Source organism: Molothrus aeneus, chromosome 1 (assembly GCF_037042795.1).
Source record: "Molothrus aeneus isolate 106 chromosome 1, BPBGC_Maene_1.0, whole genome shotgun sequence".
Taxonomy (NCBI): domain Eukaryota; kingdom Metazoa; phylum Chordata; class Aves; order Passeriformes; family Icteridae; genus Molothrus; species Molothrus aeneus.
In genome coordinates this window covers 120,983,607-121,002,502 of record NC_089646.1, presented here as the reverse complement: position 1 = coordinate 121,002,502, position 18,896 = coordinate 120,983,607, and the positions used below count along the sequence as shown (strand labels likewise).

The 18,896-nt window shown below is 38.5% G+C and overlaps 1 protein-coding gene across 2 annotated transcripts in view; it reads left to right on the top strand.

Annotated features, from left to right (window-relative positions):
• Positions 1-17,130, top strand: part of STAU2 (staufen double-stranded RNA binding protein 2) — a 171,090-nt gene extending 153,960 nt beyond the window's left edge. For both annotated transcript variants that reach the window (XM_066563927.1, XM_066563919.1), the window contains 2 exons: positions 15,073-15,161; positions 16,007-17,130. In XM_066563927.1, the coding sequence (XP_066420024.1) occupies positions 15,073-15,161; positions 16,007-16,100 (183 nt within the window). In that variant the 3' untranslated portion in view covers positions 16,101-17,130. The remainder of the gene's footprint in view (positions 1-15,072; positions 15,162-16,006) is intronic.
• The last annotated feature ends 1,766 nt before the right edge of the window (positions 17,131-18,896 follow it).

Below are 18,896 nucleotides of genomic sequence, written 5' to 3'. Positions count from 1 at the left end.
TCATGCTCTGATTTTATTGTTTATGTAACAGCTAAAATTATTAAATTCTTAGAACTAACTGAGACTGGACATAAAGCTTTAGTCTCTACTGTCATTTAACTTACATTAGTATTTTTGCTTTTATTCCGAGTGTGTTGATTTTAACTAATTTAACTGTACTCTGTGATGGCACATAAAACTGCTTGTATCCTGATCCTGGAAACCCTCTCAAAGGGTTTGCATACATGTGCAGGCTTATTGAATCATTTGCATGAAAAGAGCTTGAATAGTGAAGGATTATTATTATTTATCTTAATAAAATCTTTTATTAAAATTGAGTTGTATGTTCATTAAAATGCCTTATACAGAAGGATGTTAAATGAAACAGCATCCTGAGGGCTTTTCTTCTTAGCTGTGGTTGGACAGTTGCTGGTGGTTTCCATGCTTTACCCAGTAACATAGGCTTACTCAGGAAACATGAACTCTTCCCACAGCCTTCAGGTATTAATAATTACATGTCACAGGAGACTGACTAAATGCATGTGCAGCTATTTATCTACCTTCCCAGATAACTGGAGCCTTCATATAACAAAACCTTAAAATACTCCGGACTGCACAGAGAAAGGATGAGAAAGAATATTATTGCATCCTACCTTTTAAAGAAGCCCCCAAAAGCAGAACTAGCGGATTGCAATTCCTGCTTTTATCACTTCTGAACTTACTGCTAAAGTACCAATTAGATAAAGAACAGAAGTTATCTAGGGAGCATGGGGTGATCCTCAGGACAGCTTAGTAACTGCTGTGATCAGCCTGTGGAGTCAGACTCCTCCCTTTCTTTGATCCATGTATGTTGACTTTTGTTTTTTGTTTTTTAGCTGAATCTTCCCTATCACTGATCCTGGAGGTTAGATTGTCACCTAGGAGGAAGGATATGTAGTTTGTTTATCTAAAGCTAAGAAATCTGAAATCTGTATATCTCATACTCTGGACAGCAGTGCTCACATCTGTGCCATTGAGAAAAGGACAAAAAGGAGAGTCTCACCTACACCCACTTCTCTGCTGGTCACCTTCTCAATGACAGCAGCAAGCTCTGCTCAGGCCTCTCAGAGAGCTGAAGGGCCAGCTGTCTTCAGGAGAGCACTGTACATTTGTAGCCACCAGCTGACCAAGCTGCCAGGCCTGCCTCTGGTCCTGGCTTTGTAGAGGAATTCCAGAGAGGACCAGGAGTTCACCCCTAGGCTTGGAGCACCTCAATGCCTGCAGGTAGCTCCAGACTCACCATGCAGCTTTCTCAGCTCATTCTTCAGAGAAACCTGTCTCTGATCTTTATGCTGAGTAAAAAAACTGAGTACTTAACTTTAGACCTTTGATTTTATTCCAGGGATGTGCTGTTTAAAACTTCACTCTTACAGCGCCTAATTTGTAAGCACCTGAATTTTTAATTGAATCTAATCCTGACAGGTTATTTTGTAACTAGCAAGATTTTGAGTTAGCTCTTTTTGACAGCTGTGGTTAATGAATTTTAATACTAGATGCTAGAATGAAATGATAAAATAGCTGTTAGCAGATCTTCCAGACTAAACCCCAGCTGTTCAGTAAAGTTTTTGGACATATATCTATATTTTTGACTGCAACTGTAAATGGAGTAAAAGCAGGTCCATAGATGCAGAGCTCAGTTAATCAGAGACAAGGAGTGTCTAACCTTCATTAGTGACCCATTAGTTGGAGAGGTTCCTGAATTTAAGCAGTTCTTGAGGAAATCTGGTTCCTGCTGCCTCTCTTGAAGCACTTTTTGAAGTACAGAGTACCCAACATGTACCACTCTTACCAGAAAAACACACAGGACAGCAATCATGGAGATGACTGAAGGTGCCACTTACTACTCTTTTTATCTTTCTACCTGTGCAGTAGCAGACTGAAGTAGGTCTTAATGACTAAAGCAAATCCAAGTGAACAAGGCCAGTTCCTACTTAAATCAACATACAAACAGCAACAGAAGCTGAATATGAGGGTAGATTTGGCCTTTCCTTTAAAAAGGAGACCTGTAAGCAGTAGAAAATAAAAAATAATCCAACAAAAAGTGCATCTACTATTTCAAAAGATGCACAGGAAGGTAGCTGCTGCTGATTTTAAGTGAGGAATAATCGTCCACCTCAAGACACATTTGCTAAGAAATGCTTGAAATTGTGTGTAAAAAAGCAGCACTGGACTAGGCAGGGGGAGAATATGTATTATGAGGCTTTTCTGCAATGGTGTCATTTAACTTGATAACCAGAGTGATGAGCCACTGAAGGCAGATTAGTTTATTTCACCTTGAGGAAATACCCAAACACTCTCACAGGATTCTGGCTTAAAAGGAGAAGCAATGAAGTTATATTAGAGCTCCTGCATTGCAAAAACACAAGTCAAAATATTCTACTTAAAAAAAAAAAGAATAATATAAGCTTGAAAAGGCACAGGAGAGATAGAAACAGTATAGGTTCAGGTTTTGTGCTAGAAACCCAGGGTTTTTTCTTTCCTGCTTGTTGTATATTAAAGGCAAACCTTGGGGCACTTGAAAAGTATTCTCACACATGAGATGGAGACCTGAGTCAGAGCATAAGGCTCAAATTCCCCTTTTCTTTACTAAGGAGCTAGACAGTGTACAACTTTCATTTATCCACCAGATTCAGCAGCATCTTCCCACTTTTCAGATACTGCCAGAATTCTCAGACCTAAATGGTAGCTTGGAATTTTTATACATGTAATCTAAATTTTCAAGAATCTGTAGAAGACCTCTTTTTAAAAAATAGGCTTTTCACTTGCCTCCTTCTGTCAGAATATTTGATGCTTCCCATACACTAGCTCTCAAAAAACCCTGGTTTTATTTTGCAGTTCACCTCTAATTCCAAGCACTGAGAGCTGGGAATGCTGGACACTACGGGCTAGTAAGGAATGTATAGGAGCTTAACAGCAGGAGCAACAGACCCAGGTTAAAAATTCAGTGACCAGGAACAAATGTGCCTTTTATTTCATCTCCCAGCTAAAATCCTAGATACAGTTTATTGGCTTTAAACTTTTCTCATTTAGTAGAATAATCTAAGCTTAGTGTTTCTTCTTAATCACATCCACTTAAAATGGGACATATATGGCTCTATAAATTAAGCTAGCACAGAAGTATTCTTTGTTTAAAAGACTTGGAAATTGCTTGACAGTTAACTGTTAAGTGGTATCTAAAATACCTGGAATTTTCTCTGAAGGACGTTATGCCTCTACTGAAAATGAAAAAATCAAGTTTAAACCACAAGTGATGGAAATGTACAACTTGATTATCTCAAAGTCAGGAGCTAAGTGTATGTCTGAAAAATATTGACCTAAAGTGTTTCTTCAAAGTGATACAGCAGCTTAATGGCAGGGTCACCTTCTTTTGAATAAACCAGATTTTTTTATCCCACAAAACACATCAAGAGTACAAGTATTTCCATTCACTTTTGAATAAACTAGAGACCTGTTGAACTTTTCTCATAGAGACAAATCAGCAAGTATATGAATGTGGCAACCAAACACTCATTAGTGCAGTGGTTATATTTTGCACTTGTCTGTGATATTTTGACTGAAGAGTCTATCTTGGACCTAAAAAACCTTTTCTCAGAAATCATACATTCCCATACAAAGTTTTTTCTTAAGTTAGTATTTTTCAGAGGAAGAATTTTGACCAACTCTCCATTAGGCTCTTAGTCGAATGTCAGATCCAGCTGCTTACATGTCTCCCTGAAAAAATATGTACAAGTCTTCTTTTTAAGGAGCAGCAAGATCTGCACCATCCTTGTAATACTGATGTACTTCTTCTCAAATTTGGGGTCCTGACATAAAAAAATCTGGAATGAAGGATATGGTGTTGCACATACCCAAGTGAAGGCAGGGAGCCAACAAAATGCTGTTGTAATTACAAGTGAACATTCTTGTATCATAAAACTGTAAAGAAAAAGCTATAAATCAGAGCTGGCCTGGTGGTCCCTGGCAGCAAAGTGCAAAAGATTTGAGCTCATTCCCTGAGCTAGCCAAGAGTGGGATCCTCATGGCAGCAGCAGCTCATTCCAAGGGAAGGGCATTCCTCGTGACTCCTGGGTGATGGTCATGAAGCAGTGATTTTGGTGGGAGTCAGATCCAGCCTTCAGCCCTGAAGGAGTGATAGTCTGAAAAGCGCTGGCCATTGTGAAAAGTAAAGCAAGCTGTTAACCAGAGGAATTTTGTCTTCAAGAGAGTTTGTGTGTGTGTGTGTGTGTGTGTGTGTGTGTGTCTGTGTGTGTGTGTCTGTGTGTGTTTAGGAGCCTGCTGCTTTCAGCACTAGGTTTGCACTACTGTTCACATCCCGGTATTGGATCACTTCTTGTACTTGAGGACACAAGATTGTCCTTTAATTCAGGTAGGTAGTTCCATATTTCTGTACACTCACTCATGACACCAAATCCTGCTTTGTATGGACATTAGAAAAATGCAAAGAAATTAAGTAGTGCTGTACAAAATGTCTCCATTGAAGTTCCCATCATTAATGAACATGGACCCAAATTTAAGCTTCAGTTAGAAATGGGGTTTTCTTCTGTCCTGGAACATTCTTCCCTTTTCAGATATCTCACAAGGATGTAGCTGTTTAAAAAATCATTGATATGTCTGGATAATTTACTAATTTCAAAAGTAACTAAGTAGCAGAAAGGCAGGAAATTATGAAAGATGTTAGCATTGGGCAGTTTTCTAGAGACATTCTTTAATACAAACTGTGTGTATTAGTATTTCCTGTCCTTCTGAGAGATGTAGCTTGATCTGAGCCTACATTTACAGTTTGTGTTTGGGAAATAAGATGATGTACTGTTGTTAAAATAAAATAAAATAAAAAAATCCTAAGGGTGTGCAAGTGATTACAGCAAAACAAACCCCAAATTGACAGCTGCACAAACAACACTTGCACAGCAGTGGTAGTCAGCTACTAAGAATGACCAGTTTCCCATCATACTGGTCAGAATTTATGATTAATATCACATTTGGGGAGTCTTCTGTAATAAAACCACAATTTAATATGGTAACTCGATTATGGAAGAGATAAAGGAGAGTGGACCGAAATTCAGGATTGTTTTGCAGAGTATGTTACCTCCCTGTTGATAGCAGTAAGAGAGCAAGACAGACAGTGCTTTCCAGTATCAGCCCCTCCAGTGGTTTAAGAGGTGTAATCCTGAAAGGTGAGGGGCTCTTTCCCAAGCAGATGTGACCCCCTGCAACTCTGATAAACTTCCCGAAAAGATGAGGGAAATTTGTACAGCACAGGATGTGCTCAGCACATTGAGGGATTGAGTTAGTAATGTCCCTGATAATTGTGGATACCTCATTGTAGGAGTCAGTTTTTATTTAAATTTTTTTAATAGGAGTATACACATCTGTCTTTATACCCAGCAGCTTTTCTGGCCCACAAGAAGTCCTCTGTGAATTTCCCCAACTGAGCTCAGTGGGATCTCTGTCAGCTGCAAGATTTATGTCATCTTTTTCAGTCCTGAGAACTGTTCCTTAAGCTTTTCACATCTGGATTTAATTGGAAAGACATTAAAAGACATTAAGTGTGCTGGAAAAGCATATTTTAGAGAAGATCTTTATAGACACTTCCATTAAGGGAGCTGATGGTTGTAGGTTAAAATGGGATGAGGATGAGCCATCAACAGTTAGCGAAGACAAAATTATGTTACAAACTACTTCAGATGAGAAGTTTGTCCTGTTGCTCTTGGGTCTGACTCTGCTTGCACTTAAATCAACTTCAATTAGGAGAAAAAATACCAGCTAATGCAGTGAAAGAATACTCTAAGATCAGAATCAAAAACTTTTTCCTTTTGGAAACACTCAAATTTCTAATTACATGCCTTATATGCTAAATATAATGCTTTTAGCTGTCAATCTAGATTTGGTACTTTGTTGGACATACATGCACACTTGTAAAATGAGACTTGGAGAATGAAGAGGGGGGATTGGTCATTAGGGCTCTGAGGGTGGAAGTATCCTTCTCTGAATGCCAGTGTGCTGGCCACAGGAGTAGAGTTTCACAGAAGCAGAGATAGGATACAATTTAGTATGTGGGCTTCATTACAGATGTTGTAATGCAAGAATCTACAGCCCTAAACTCCCCCATTGTTCCAGCTACAATTTGCTCCTTGAAGAAACCAATGGCCAGTGCTTTGCATTAAGGGTAATCTATTGCTTTTGTCTTCAAACTGAAGTTTCTGGTCATATTTAGATTGACAAGAGCTTAAAATTTAAGGTAATGGACTCAGTATGAGAGAACAAACATTCTTTCATTCTAAAATTGCTAAAACCAAGGAATCTGATATTTAGGAAATTGCTCCCATGTCTAAAGCAAACTGTATGGTCTTTAGACATAAAAATATGTCAAGTTTAAAGAAAAAAATAGGTAGTTTTGTTCAACATTGTAAGGAGAAAAGTACTCTTTAGAATGTTTCAGCAAAGAAAAATTTGTGAGAGGCTCTCACCAGTCATCTCCTCCTAAAAGGGAGACTTTTTCTCCTCTATAGAAAATGTTTTGCATTGTTGGGAAGATGATAGCTTGATGAGTGATAGTGAAAGGAATGAGGCATTTGAATTAAATGGCTGCAGTGCAGATTTCAAAATTTTCTATCATTAAATGCCTTTATTCAGAATCTCCCTCTTTCTATCTTGGCCTATGACAAATTGCATGCAAACTAGTAAAACTGATTCTTACTTTTATTGTCTGACCTTGAGCCAGCACTTTCTGTGCTCATGTTCTCTCGCTTTGATTTCCTTCTCTTTTAAAACAACATTAATTAAACTACCTCTGTTCTTCAGTGACGCTTTGTCTCATGAAGAAGAGGATATTGGCAAGGAGAAACAAAAAGTATGTAAACACTAGTGAGAGTATTTTACAAGTTCAGTTTACTAAGTGAAAGAGTAACCATGTGGAAACAAGTATTGAGGAATACTTGATAGCTTGAATCTTGTTGTATACTGATTTTGGCTTGGATAGTTTGGAATTCATAAAAATCCTCTAATATATTTTGGGTTTTTGACTGCTCTGTATAAGCAATTACCTAAGAAAACCATTTAAATAACAGAATAAATGCTTATAGCTCATTAATTTTGTTAAAAGAGTTCTAGTTATATCTTCATTATTATGTGGGTAAGGGCCCATTCCCTGTCATTTATGTGTTGACACCCATGCAGTGAAGGCAGTGGCAATGATGTCAAAACCAGGATGGAGCTCTGGAGGTCAGATGAAGGAAGAGGATTGTTTAACACAGCAAATTTTAGAAGTCACTGTAAACTCTTACACAATTAGGAATCTCAGTCAAATTATTTAAAATCAAGAGGTCAAAATCTTCTGCAATGTATATAGGGTTAATGGCAGCAGACTTGCAACTCTGTTGCAGTGATGTGGAGAAATGCCTATAAATAAATAAATAAATAAATAAACCAGATCATTCTGAGAACGCAGCTGACAAGGATATTGTCCAGCCATCAGTGATGAGAGAGAGATTCATGGCCTTTTTTCAATGCTGGTGCAAGATTTTGCCTGAGGATATGCATTCTGCTGTTTTCAGCTTTATGTTTGAAGCTGTCTTTCTTAAAATTTCCTATAATTTTTGTCTGCAGCTCCTCAATCATGCTTGAGCGTTGTCTTAGTTGCATAATTTAAACCTCCACCTACCAATACAATAATTGGCCATCTGAGTACTCTCATTTGGAAGTCTCTAATTACTGAAAGCCCCTACATTACTTAAATGTCTACCTCCTTCTGAAAGTTAGTGTTTAAGTAGCTTTTGTCTACAGATATAAAATTAGAAGCAAGATTAATTTAGGATTAATTTCTGTCTAGTGAAATTCTGTTGTATATTAGTAGTGCAAACACTTGGAAATTTTATTTTAAAATATTTTCTTTCATGTTCTTAAGTAAGCTGTGATGATTCATGATTCTTTCTGTATTTGTTCTTGGAATTGCAGCCACTGAAGGAAAAATTTAGAGTCTTGAATTTAGAAATAAATTTACTTTAAAAGAACTTCCTGAATTCTAGACAAAATCTATAGCAGATACACTGAAAAGATACTGAAAATATCTGATAGAAGATTTATTTAACACTTAATTCTGTTTTAACTGTTTAAGATTTATTTTAAGTGCTGGTACTGGGGCCCAACTTTCACACCTCACTTCACCATGAGAGAATGTAGACACACCTCAGTAGATACTGGCACTGAACCTGAAAGCTCTTTTGAGATGTTCATGGACAAGCATCAGCTTACTGGTTTCCTGCATAAATTGTCATGAAGGCAAATGTCTTGGTAGCACTTGAGCACACTGCCCCTTTCAAATGGGAATATGTGTGTGGGAGGAGTCTGAGAAGATGCAGATTAAAGAACAGTCCTGTACAGTCCGAGTCCCATTCGGATCCTTTAGCAACCCCTTCTTCTCTTATTCCTACCTGCAAGTAAGAATACAACCTAAACTTGGCTACTAGACTAATCTCTCCATGCTGGATTAATCTCTTATATTCTGTTAACTTTGATGTGTTTGACTTTAAGTATCATTTATTAAATCCTCTTCACACAAAAACAAACCTTTTACTAATTTTTAAATAGGTGCTTTTCAGCTTTTCTTTCTTTGTGATTGGAAAGCTTTCTATCACCATTAGAACAATAGATCTGTCTCACCCCAGATGATTATGCAGCTCTTTCTTGGGCTTTAAGAGAATGCTTCACCATTCCTTACTCCTGGAATTATTGCATGGCCGCAAGAATGGCAGTCAGATTTTGAGTGTGGTGGTTCACATGGAAAATAAGCTATGCCAAATTGACTCTCTCTACTGTTAAGCAGTCTCTTCAATAGATGTAGATGAATTTAGGTTGAAGATCAAAACCTATGGAAATGAAGTTCCATATTGAATAGTGTCTTTCACTCCATGCACTTCTCAGCATATTAAGAGGCATGGAGGAATGAGTACACGTGTCCAATAAAACTAGGTGGAAGAAGGTGACATGCATGCTGTTGATAGAAGCTCTGTTTAATATGCTGGAAAAATTGTTCAAGAACAGTTAATCCTTACTTTAGGATTACCCCCAGAAAGCTGGCAAGGTCAGGCTGTACATGGATTGTGTGTCGTTTAAATTCTAGCTGCATGATTTGCCTGGGGGCAGCATTAACTACAACGTGGGACTTGTTCTAAGCTACATCTGTGAATCATCATTCTTTGTTTGAAAATAGTGAACTCCTCCTATCCTCCAAGCTCCTTCTCTTGACAGGTGCCATCAGTAGCCTTAAGTGTAGTGCCTATCAGGTGACTATGCCTTTGTGCAGAGATTAATCAGTTTTGGAAAATGCTATTTCCATGTATACTACACGAGCTAATCAGATTATAACCCTGTGTTTTTCATGCATATCATAAACCATATGAGGAAAGAGCTTAAAGTCATTTAATTAAGGTTTACACTGTGTGCTGTGAAAAGCCTTTCCGAACTTAATATTCAAACAGATTTTAACATTGGTTCGCATGAAATCTAATCAACTGGAGAGAACAGCACATTGAAAGGAAAGCAATGAAAACTCCTAGCAGGAGTTATTGCTTGCAATATAGTAAATTCATTTACAACAGAAGCTGTGGGAAAAAGGGATTTGTTTGCAATACTTGGTTTTTGTTTGCCTTGAATGTAGCCAACCTGGCAAATTCAAGAGAATTAAATAGGTATGTTAAGGAGTCAAATTTTAGCTACTTTGTGTGCATATTTGTAAGTCTACACAAAGAAATATATCTTCTCTTTGTGCATTTCTCTATGCCTGAAAGATTGAGTGTGGGCAAGTTAAAGACAGGTGGAAGCTTAGTAAAAAATTTCTTCATCTAGAGAAATGAAAAGCAATCACCAAGAACAATAATTTGAATACATACAAATTTAAATAGTTGCTCAGTTTTGGGGCACTGAACCTTCAAACTCACCTCTATAGCTGTAATATTGTTGGGGTTTTTTCAATAGCGTTTAAATGTGAAATTAAAATCCATATATTAAAAATTCATGAAGTGCATCTCATTACTGAGGCAGACAGCTTTGCTGCAATGTTATTGCATAGCTGACATTGCCTTTTGAGGCCTCAGTAGTCAGGGAGAGGTAAAGAAACTCACTGATTAGGGGGACACTTTTGATTTAGAAAATAAATAAACATTGATTTGTTTGTAAATACTACCAGTTTTGCTCATGCTCTACCATGGTCTAGGCTTTTGGCTAGAAACTTAAATCCAGGACTAGAGTCTATGATGGTAACCTGGTATGCAAACATGTTCTCAAGCCTAAACTTGAGCAACAGAGACTTGCTGATGCATATGGCATGTGACTACAAGAAACATGACCACAATGAATCATTTGACTCAGCAAACTCAGTCCTTAACTAAGACCCAGCTACTAAATGCAATAAAATCTTGTCCTTCATGAACTTCTCTACACCCTGACAAGTCAGTCTTGCAGTTTCTGCCTGTAATTTTATGTCTTCAGAAAACACTGATTAAAGCCAAGCTGAATATGTTTTTTCATGTACTTAGAAAATTGATGTTAGGAGGCATATTGCCAGTGAACTAACAGTATGAAGCAGTGTGTTTATTAGGATTGTCTCAGACCTCCTTGGTAAAGTCAACTGGAAGAGCCACAGAGGAGAGCAACAAACTTTTACAATTTTCAGTTTCACAGAATAAGCTGAAATGTAATATAGATTTAAGAGGAAAAACACAAACCACATACTGTGTTAAAACAAATGTGGAAATTTTATCATGAGGATGTGATCTTAAATGCACATGGGCTAGTGGAGTGCCTGTCTGCTGCTCTTGCTAGAGAATGATCTAATGTTACTAGATTGTCATTATAAGACACTTAATCCCCAGAGTAAGAAACAGGAAGAATATTTACAAGTTTCAGTGCTATTTACTAATTGCCAATTGACTTGAGGAAAGCTAAAAAATGACTGGAAACATCCATCCCCATCCTGATACACACACATACTAATAATGGAAATGGCAGCCAAGACAAACAGCTAGCAGCGCGGTGCATCCTGTTGGCATCGGATTTTTGGCACTGTTGTAGCTACACAGAAAACAAGTGATACAAGAAATGTGTAAAGACATCTGTTCTGTAACCTATGGGGCTTCGCTCACAAAACAGTTGTAAAATCTTCTGGGGGAGAGAAAAATTTCTCTGTATCTGTGCAGATGCTCTATTGTAAGAAAAATATCAATGGAAGGAAGTGTTGAGCCTTTGAAAGAGGAAATTGTTCACCAGATTTGCTGTCAAATGTTCCATTCTTTTCTTTCCTTTTCATTTAACCTAAGTTATCTGCCATTCATAAGTTATATTTAAGCCAAGTGGTGTAAATCTATTGGGACTAATAGAATTGAATCATGGATTAAATTACCCTGGTGTCTGCTTGTAACTCTTCTTCACTGCAGATTACTTGAGCTCTGTGTCGCTCAGCTGACTATTCAGGTCACAGCTCCTAAGCTACCAGCTTCCTTCCTGAATCCAGAATCTTCATGTCTGTCTAGGGGCATGATGGGGAGAGAAGAAACATTAAAGACATCAATTAAGATCCAAAGTATTGTTTACTCACCTGCTTCTCTTAGCGTGCTGATCCTTCCAAATACAAGCAGGCTATGGGGGAAAGAAAGGGGGGAGTGGGTTTAGTACACTGCAAGGCTCTCTCTACCATTTCTGTACTCCCCTTCAGCCACATCCCATGAATGAACCTTTTAAAAAAGAAATAAACTTTTCCAAAACTCAAATCTTGTTGCAAATATTGGGATAGAAGTAATTAGGCTTCCTCCGCAGGTAACTTACGGAGAGTAAGACATGGTTCCATGAAAAAGAAATCAGACCTCATAAATAACCTGGAACACATTAGGAAACTGGAAGTTAAAGAGGGACTGTGAGGTGTAGGAGATTGGGAGAACCTGGGGAAGAAAAGCTTAGCCCTGGGAGCTGCTGGAGTCCTGGGTGGGAGCGCATTTAGGAGCTGGAAAAATGCAGACTTTGACAGTGCTCACAAAAACACCTTGATACCTGTAGCTGGCAGATCAAGGATACAGGCACAGAACTGCTTCCCTGCTGATTGCTCTCTCTGATATTTGGTTTCATAAATGCAATAGGTCTGAGATTTTATCTTTTATGTCATATTTCAGTTTGGGAAAGGCATGGCTTGAAGAAGGGTGAGATGGTGAAATAAGACTGCGCCATGTTACAGGCATTAAGATTTGGAAATTGTGTTGGTATTAAACATGCTTATCATTTCACACCTTGAGCCATATTATCATTTTATGTATTTTCTCTAATTGTTCTGTATTTACTTTATTGACAGCCATATGTTCCCATGGATACCCAATGATCCGTGCTTATAGGCAAAGTGTTCGTTATTTTGTATTGTAGTACCTCCCTTGCTGTTAGAAGAGGAGAGGGGCTCTCTTGATCTGATCCTATTAAACTAGTGGCTAATATTCATCTAGGAAGTTTCAAATCAGTTTTCCTGGAAAACAACCCTGAAAGCTGCTCTGTAATTCTGTAATTTATGTGGGATGCCTTGCAAATAGCCAGTTCTGTGAGTAAAACAGTAGTAAGCAACAGAGCTACTCACCAAATCTAGAATTTGTATGTTTGTGTTGGTCTAATTAATCTCTTGATGATTTGGGGATTTCATTTTCCCGTAATTGAGACCAGACTGTTCTGCAGATCATATGATCAATCTGTGATTTGATCCTGAATGAAACTTTACTTGGCTCTACTTACAAACTATGATCAGGGCATTTTTGTCCAAGCCATTGTACAAACAAATAACCTGAACACAAAGTTCTTCCACAATAAGTTTGCAATTCACACATCAGACCAGGAAGCTAAGAGTGGGTATGAAAAAGTAAACAAGGTGGGTTGAGAAACATGTGAGGTAGCAGTTTAACTGTGTGGGAGGAGCCGATGTCTCAGCTTCCTTCCCTCCTTGAAGTGCTACCTGGTAATGGGCTTTGGTTTACCACACATAAGAAGGAAGGAGATTTGATAGTTTTGCTAATGTGCATCAGGAAAAAATGGTTGTGAGAAGACAGGAGATTCTTGGGTGCTGGTCCCTACCCATTGGATTCCTTCTCACAGTTGCTAACCCATGACCAGTTAAAGTACAAGGATACACGGGAGCCCAAATCACTCCCCTTCCTCACATGATGAGTCCTGCTTGCATTGTGATGAAAAGGACCTCAGGGAGAGGAGGAGAAGAGAGAAATTGGGATGGAGAAGTATGTTGGGTTACTGGAACAGAAAAGTTACAAGGACAGAAGTTGAAAATCCTCATTGCCACTGGAGGAATTATTTGTGATGAGCAGTGATTTTGCTGTGCAGTCAAGATCAAGGATGGAAAGATAGATGGTGGTTAGGTCTTATGGGAGTAGAGAATACACATGTGAAACTTGTGAAGGAACACTATGAGGTGCTAGAGAAAGAAATTTTGTGAAGAATGGAAATATATCAAAACATCAAGAAAACCAGAAGAAATGAGGAAAGAGAAAATCTCTTTGGGGAACTCAGTGAGTGACAAAAGTGAAAGATCCAGTAGTGGGATCTCATACAGGGGGCTCACAATACATGGTAAAGATGGAGTGGATTGTAGGTAACAGTGATAATCTGAGGTTTTACCAAGAGACTTTATAAAATGTTCACCTTTTTTTTTTTTTCTTTTGGTCAGGGAACAAACCATAACATTTCACAGACTACAAAGATTCTACTTTCATTCATGATGGGTGGGAGTGCCTTGTACAACCTTCTGAGGCTTTAGCAGCTAGTCATTACTATAGACAAATATGGGACACATGGTCTTTTACTTTGGGGCAGCCTGGCAATTTTTGTGCTGTTATTCATCTCACCAAAATACACATTGTCTAATAATATTTAAGTTGTATAAACATACCTTTCAAGCGAAGGAGTTGTTGAGAGAATCCAGGCAAAGAATTAGTACAAAGGCAAATCTAATACTTCATTACAATGGCAGCTCCTGTTCCAGGCAGGGTCCCTGCTCTCTGAGGGAAAGGAAGATAGAGTCACAGATTCTTTCTGTCCCAACAAATAAGAAGACAGCAGCAATTGCTGCTTCACTGTGAACAGCAGTTTAGGGCCTCCAGTCAGTTCCACTACTTGCGGTGTTAGCTTAGGGCACAATGTGAAAAGTCACCTTTTCTTTCCCCTGTGATTAGTTCTGAATGCATCTCAGGAGGAAGTGATTAAAAAGCAAAATCCATTTTGCAGTTCTGCTTTACATTTCACCTTCTCAGTAGAAGTGACCTCAGCTGTTTTATTGTGCTGGCTCTATCTTCAAAGTCGGCCATGTGATGTCAGAGAGTTTCATAATCAATCTTTTGTGAATCAATTACAGAAAAGAATTTTTTTTACCAAAGCAGATAGAGGCAAGAGAAGAAGAGAGGACTCATAGCAGATGAGGCAGCAGTTGGTCAATGAAGAATGCAATGGAAAATGTTAGACAAAAACTGACTGTTCTTCTATTCCTGATTCTCCCTAATCACTCCATATAGGCTCCCCTTGATTAGCACATTTCACTCACTGTATATAAAACCTCAGGCTGTAACATTGTTCCAGATCTGACTTTGGAGTGCTGGTAGTGTCCTGCTGACCCTCTTCCCACTTCTCACACCTTCTGCAACCACTTGCAACTCAAAAGTTTGTCCATAGGATCTCTGGAAAGTGTGGGCTCTAGGAAAGTATATGGGGAAGCTGGAGAGACTTTACAGCCAGAAAGCCAAGAATCCTAAGTCTATCCTATTCTTTCTATAAGTGATGAAGCTTGCATTGGCACAAATGGGAGTCACTGATATGCCCAGGAAGAAGGAGATCTCCTCAATCCATGCACAAGCACAGATCTTTATCATGGAGCTATTGTGCACCCACTCTCTTAGCCCTGTAGGCTGGATGGCTTCAATATACAGGAAATTAATTGAATCTAGAAAATCAAAACACTCACCTTCCTTCATTTAGTGCTAATATAATTGTGCCACTGGGTTTTTTGACAATTCATTTTTTCTTTAGGCAGCGTTAAGTGCCTTGAAACAGTTTTCAGAACAAGGACTGGATCCAGTGGAAGGAGCTATGAAAGTTGAGAACGGTTCTCATGAAAAGTAAGTACCATTTAAATCCTCTGCATTTTAATCCCTGTGTGGCATGGTAGATAAGAAATGTTAATTAAGAGCTTAGTTGCCCTTTTAAACCTATGCAAAACTATTTCCTCTGGAATTTGCATGCAGTTTGTGACAATTTGAGAGGAAAAACACGATTTCAGGTTTAGTGTAACTGATCATGTTTACTAATTAGCTATGAGATAGTCAGTCCTGTGGAAATGCTAAAGAAAAGGATTTTCTTTTCATTGTATGGGTTCTGTGTAAGTAGCATAACAGGATTTTTGTCAAATGTGTTGTAGCACATGATATTGCCTGTAAATAAGCATAGCTATCTGCCAATAAGTCATTATGACTGCAAGCTGAATTTTACCTCAGAGAATTTAAAAGTTGAAATTTCTTTCAGGTCTTAAAAAACTCTGATATGGAATTTAGCTTTAAGCAGTAGACAATAGAACAGGGTTTCACACTGGATTTTCAATTATTTAAGAAAGTGGGATTGTCCATCCAGTAAAGATTTTTTTTTCAGCTGCTAGTCTGTTTATGTAAGAAAGTAGTCTTGTGTTACTAAATAAATTAGGAAGTAATAGAGTAAAAGAAGTAAGACTAAAATTGGCATTTGGAATTTCCAGTAGATATATTGTGTCTATTTATAAACTAATTTAATCAGAAACATTTTTCCACATGATCTCATCAGCATAGTATTTAAACATAAATATTGTTGTTTCACTTTAAAATGTTACCTTCCACAATGACCTTTGAATCTCATGTGCCATCTGGTAATAAACATGTCTTAAAGATGTGCAACCCTGGACCTTACCACTCTTGTTAATGTATTAATCTTTCAGACAAGTCAAGCATCTGGGAGAGAAAGCAGACAATAAACAGACTAACTCAGGCACCATTGCTCAGGACTGCAAGGATTCAAAGGCTGTCGTCTAGGAGCTTCCCAGCACCCACGGCTGCCACTGCATCCTTATAAACCTGTCAACACGCAATAGGGTGTATGTGTACAAGGAAATGAATGACTAATACCATTATTTGAGTCTTATGTGAAGACAACACTATTCTAACACAAGAGATAGTATACATGGTACTGTTTATTCAACTGTGGAAAAAAATAAAATTGAACATTTCCCTTAGAACTCGAGATCAGAGCATAACTCAATTGCCCAGAGGCAGAAGAAGTCTGATCGTGTTACTGGAGGTTAAAATAACAATGAATTAACAAAAAGTGTTAGGGAAAAAAAAAGGGAAACTTTACAATTGATTAAAATTGATTAATATTGAGGAAAACAAGAGAGCATTGGTTCAGTTATACAATTTTTTGTAGTGTAGTTTTAAGTTCAGCTTACTGTTTTTTAAATAATGCTTGAATATTTTAAAATTAACCAATGACAGTGCTGTGAGAATTGTAGTTGTTGTCTTCATATATAGTCATACAGCTTATCTTTTTATGCAGACATTATGCATTCTTCATTCTATATGAATATGTATGACTTTAAGATGCACTACTCAGAGTTGTATGCAAACAGAAGTTTAAATCTTGACAAGTATTTGCTTAACATGAACAGATGTTAGTTATGATCATTTTCGATATACTCCAGGAAAAAAGCAAATATGGTATTTGATTTTCCTTGCCATAATCAATTAAAGAGGCGTCTTGCCTCCAAGCAACATTTTCCCCGTCGATTCTGCTCTCTGTTGTGTGAAGCACATCTACACCCCATTCTGTGTGTTGTACCAACCCACCGTTTGCATCAACTGAGTGTTTTTAATCTCTGCATTCGGACCAAGAGCAAAAGGGAGGACTGCAACGTTATCAAGCCAAGGGTGGAAACTGTTGATGTAAAGATCATTCTTTTGTGAAAGGAGTGGCAGCAGAGATAAGACTTGTGGCTGCTCTGTACCAGCATATTTCTTTTAAGTGTGTGGCCAAATGCAGTAAAACCACATCAGTTCATGTGTACAATGACAGTGTCTTCTCTTTCTTTATCACTCACAGTTAGACAACTAAGAGAAAAAAAAAGGAAAAGAAAACCATTAAAAACTAGCAAATGACTGGCTGCCACACTAGAGCCAGGTTTTAACCAAGCTGTCCCCATGCTAACACTTTCTACAAACTTACTGTGTTGGACCAGACATGCTGGTATTTAGGTCTATTATCTATCCAAAATACAGACTATTTCATTTCATGCAACAGATAAAGCTTAACTGCATAACAGCCATGACAACATTGCACAAGATTGTAGAAGCACCAAAACCAGAGATCACAACTCAGTGACTCATGCAGAAAAGCAGAGGAACAGCAATGTGAGGAAATGGTGCAAGGCACAGTGGCATTGATTCACCTCTGGGATGGGCTTTTAGGGGAACACACATCTTGCTCTGCCAGAACCAGTGCTTGGAGGCCTTTTTTTCTACTTCATGTTTCTCATGGGTATGATTCACTCTCAAGCCCAGCAGATAAGGAGTCTTTGTTCTAAAAGTTTGAAGTTTTCTAGGGTCTGACTCCATAAAAGAGTCAGGAACAAGCTGAGCCTTTCAATTCCCACAGATTTCCAGGAGTGTTTGGCACCTGGCAGACTCAAGTTATTCAGGCAGCAGCACACAAAAATAATTAGCTCTTACACACCACCTTTCTCAGGGATATGTTACCTGCCTAATTGGCAGATGGAGCAGAAATTCTGCTCCTTCAGCTCATCAGACAGCTCAGAGATTTCAGAAAGAGCCGCAGTCTGTGCTTTAGCTGTACCTGCCAGTATGCAGGATACAAATGGCATTACTGTCCCCTCTCAGGGAGAGCAAGAACAAAAGCAAGAGGCAAACCCATTCCTCTGTCCTAAGAGTGAGATGCTGTGCTTACTGGGGAGAATGTGACAAGGAGACTGGCAGTATGGTCTCCCTGGCATCAACAGAACCTCTGTGGTGTGTTCCCTGTCTCAGTAAATTTTAGATTAATTGCTTTGTTGCAGGTGGGCTCTGCATTGGACACCAGGCTTACTCCAGTGCATGTGGAGTGCAACAGAGTGATGCTCACTTCACTCTCAATGATCAAATTGCAACCAAATGTGTGCAACCAGCTGTCTAGGCCCAAGAGAGCTCATTCAGCCTCTTCAATCAAGGCAACAGTAGAGAAAGAGTGTCTCTGTGAAACTCTTATTTCACATTCTCTTGCTTGTAAGAACTATGCTTGATTCTGATTCTGACATAAAACAAGGCAAGTAACTGAGTTGGGAGGCTCACTCCTTTTTCTCAAAACTGTAGAGACATGGAGCAGACTGGGGGAGGAGGGTCATATAGTAGCAGAAGTTCTAACTCTTTTCCAAAAGCAGGGCTGACTAATGATTGTTGTAATCACAAGTTAGAAAGTCTGCAGCCTTATGTCAAGTGCACACAGATGGCTGTTTCAAAGCACCTTCCAAGCCACAGGTTAAAAGCTTCATCACAGAGGCCCCAGTGAAGCCTGAGAGTGCTTTTTCTGGAATAATCTGAAGAAAGAGTTCCTGCTCCCTACAGGTACCAACAGCATCACAAAGACCTCTGTACGGAGCTCATCAAGACACTGCACCTGAACACCACAGTGTCATTTTGGTGTCATTAAGGCATTCCAAGGTTCCTGTGTCAGTAGAGAGATTTCAGTCTGTTCTACATGCAGCATTTATCTTCTCGAAGAATATTCTGTAGTATTCACACACATATAAGAAATGCACTTTAGTTTGGCATTATTGCTAGAAA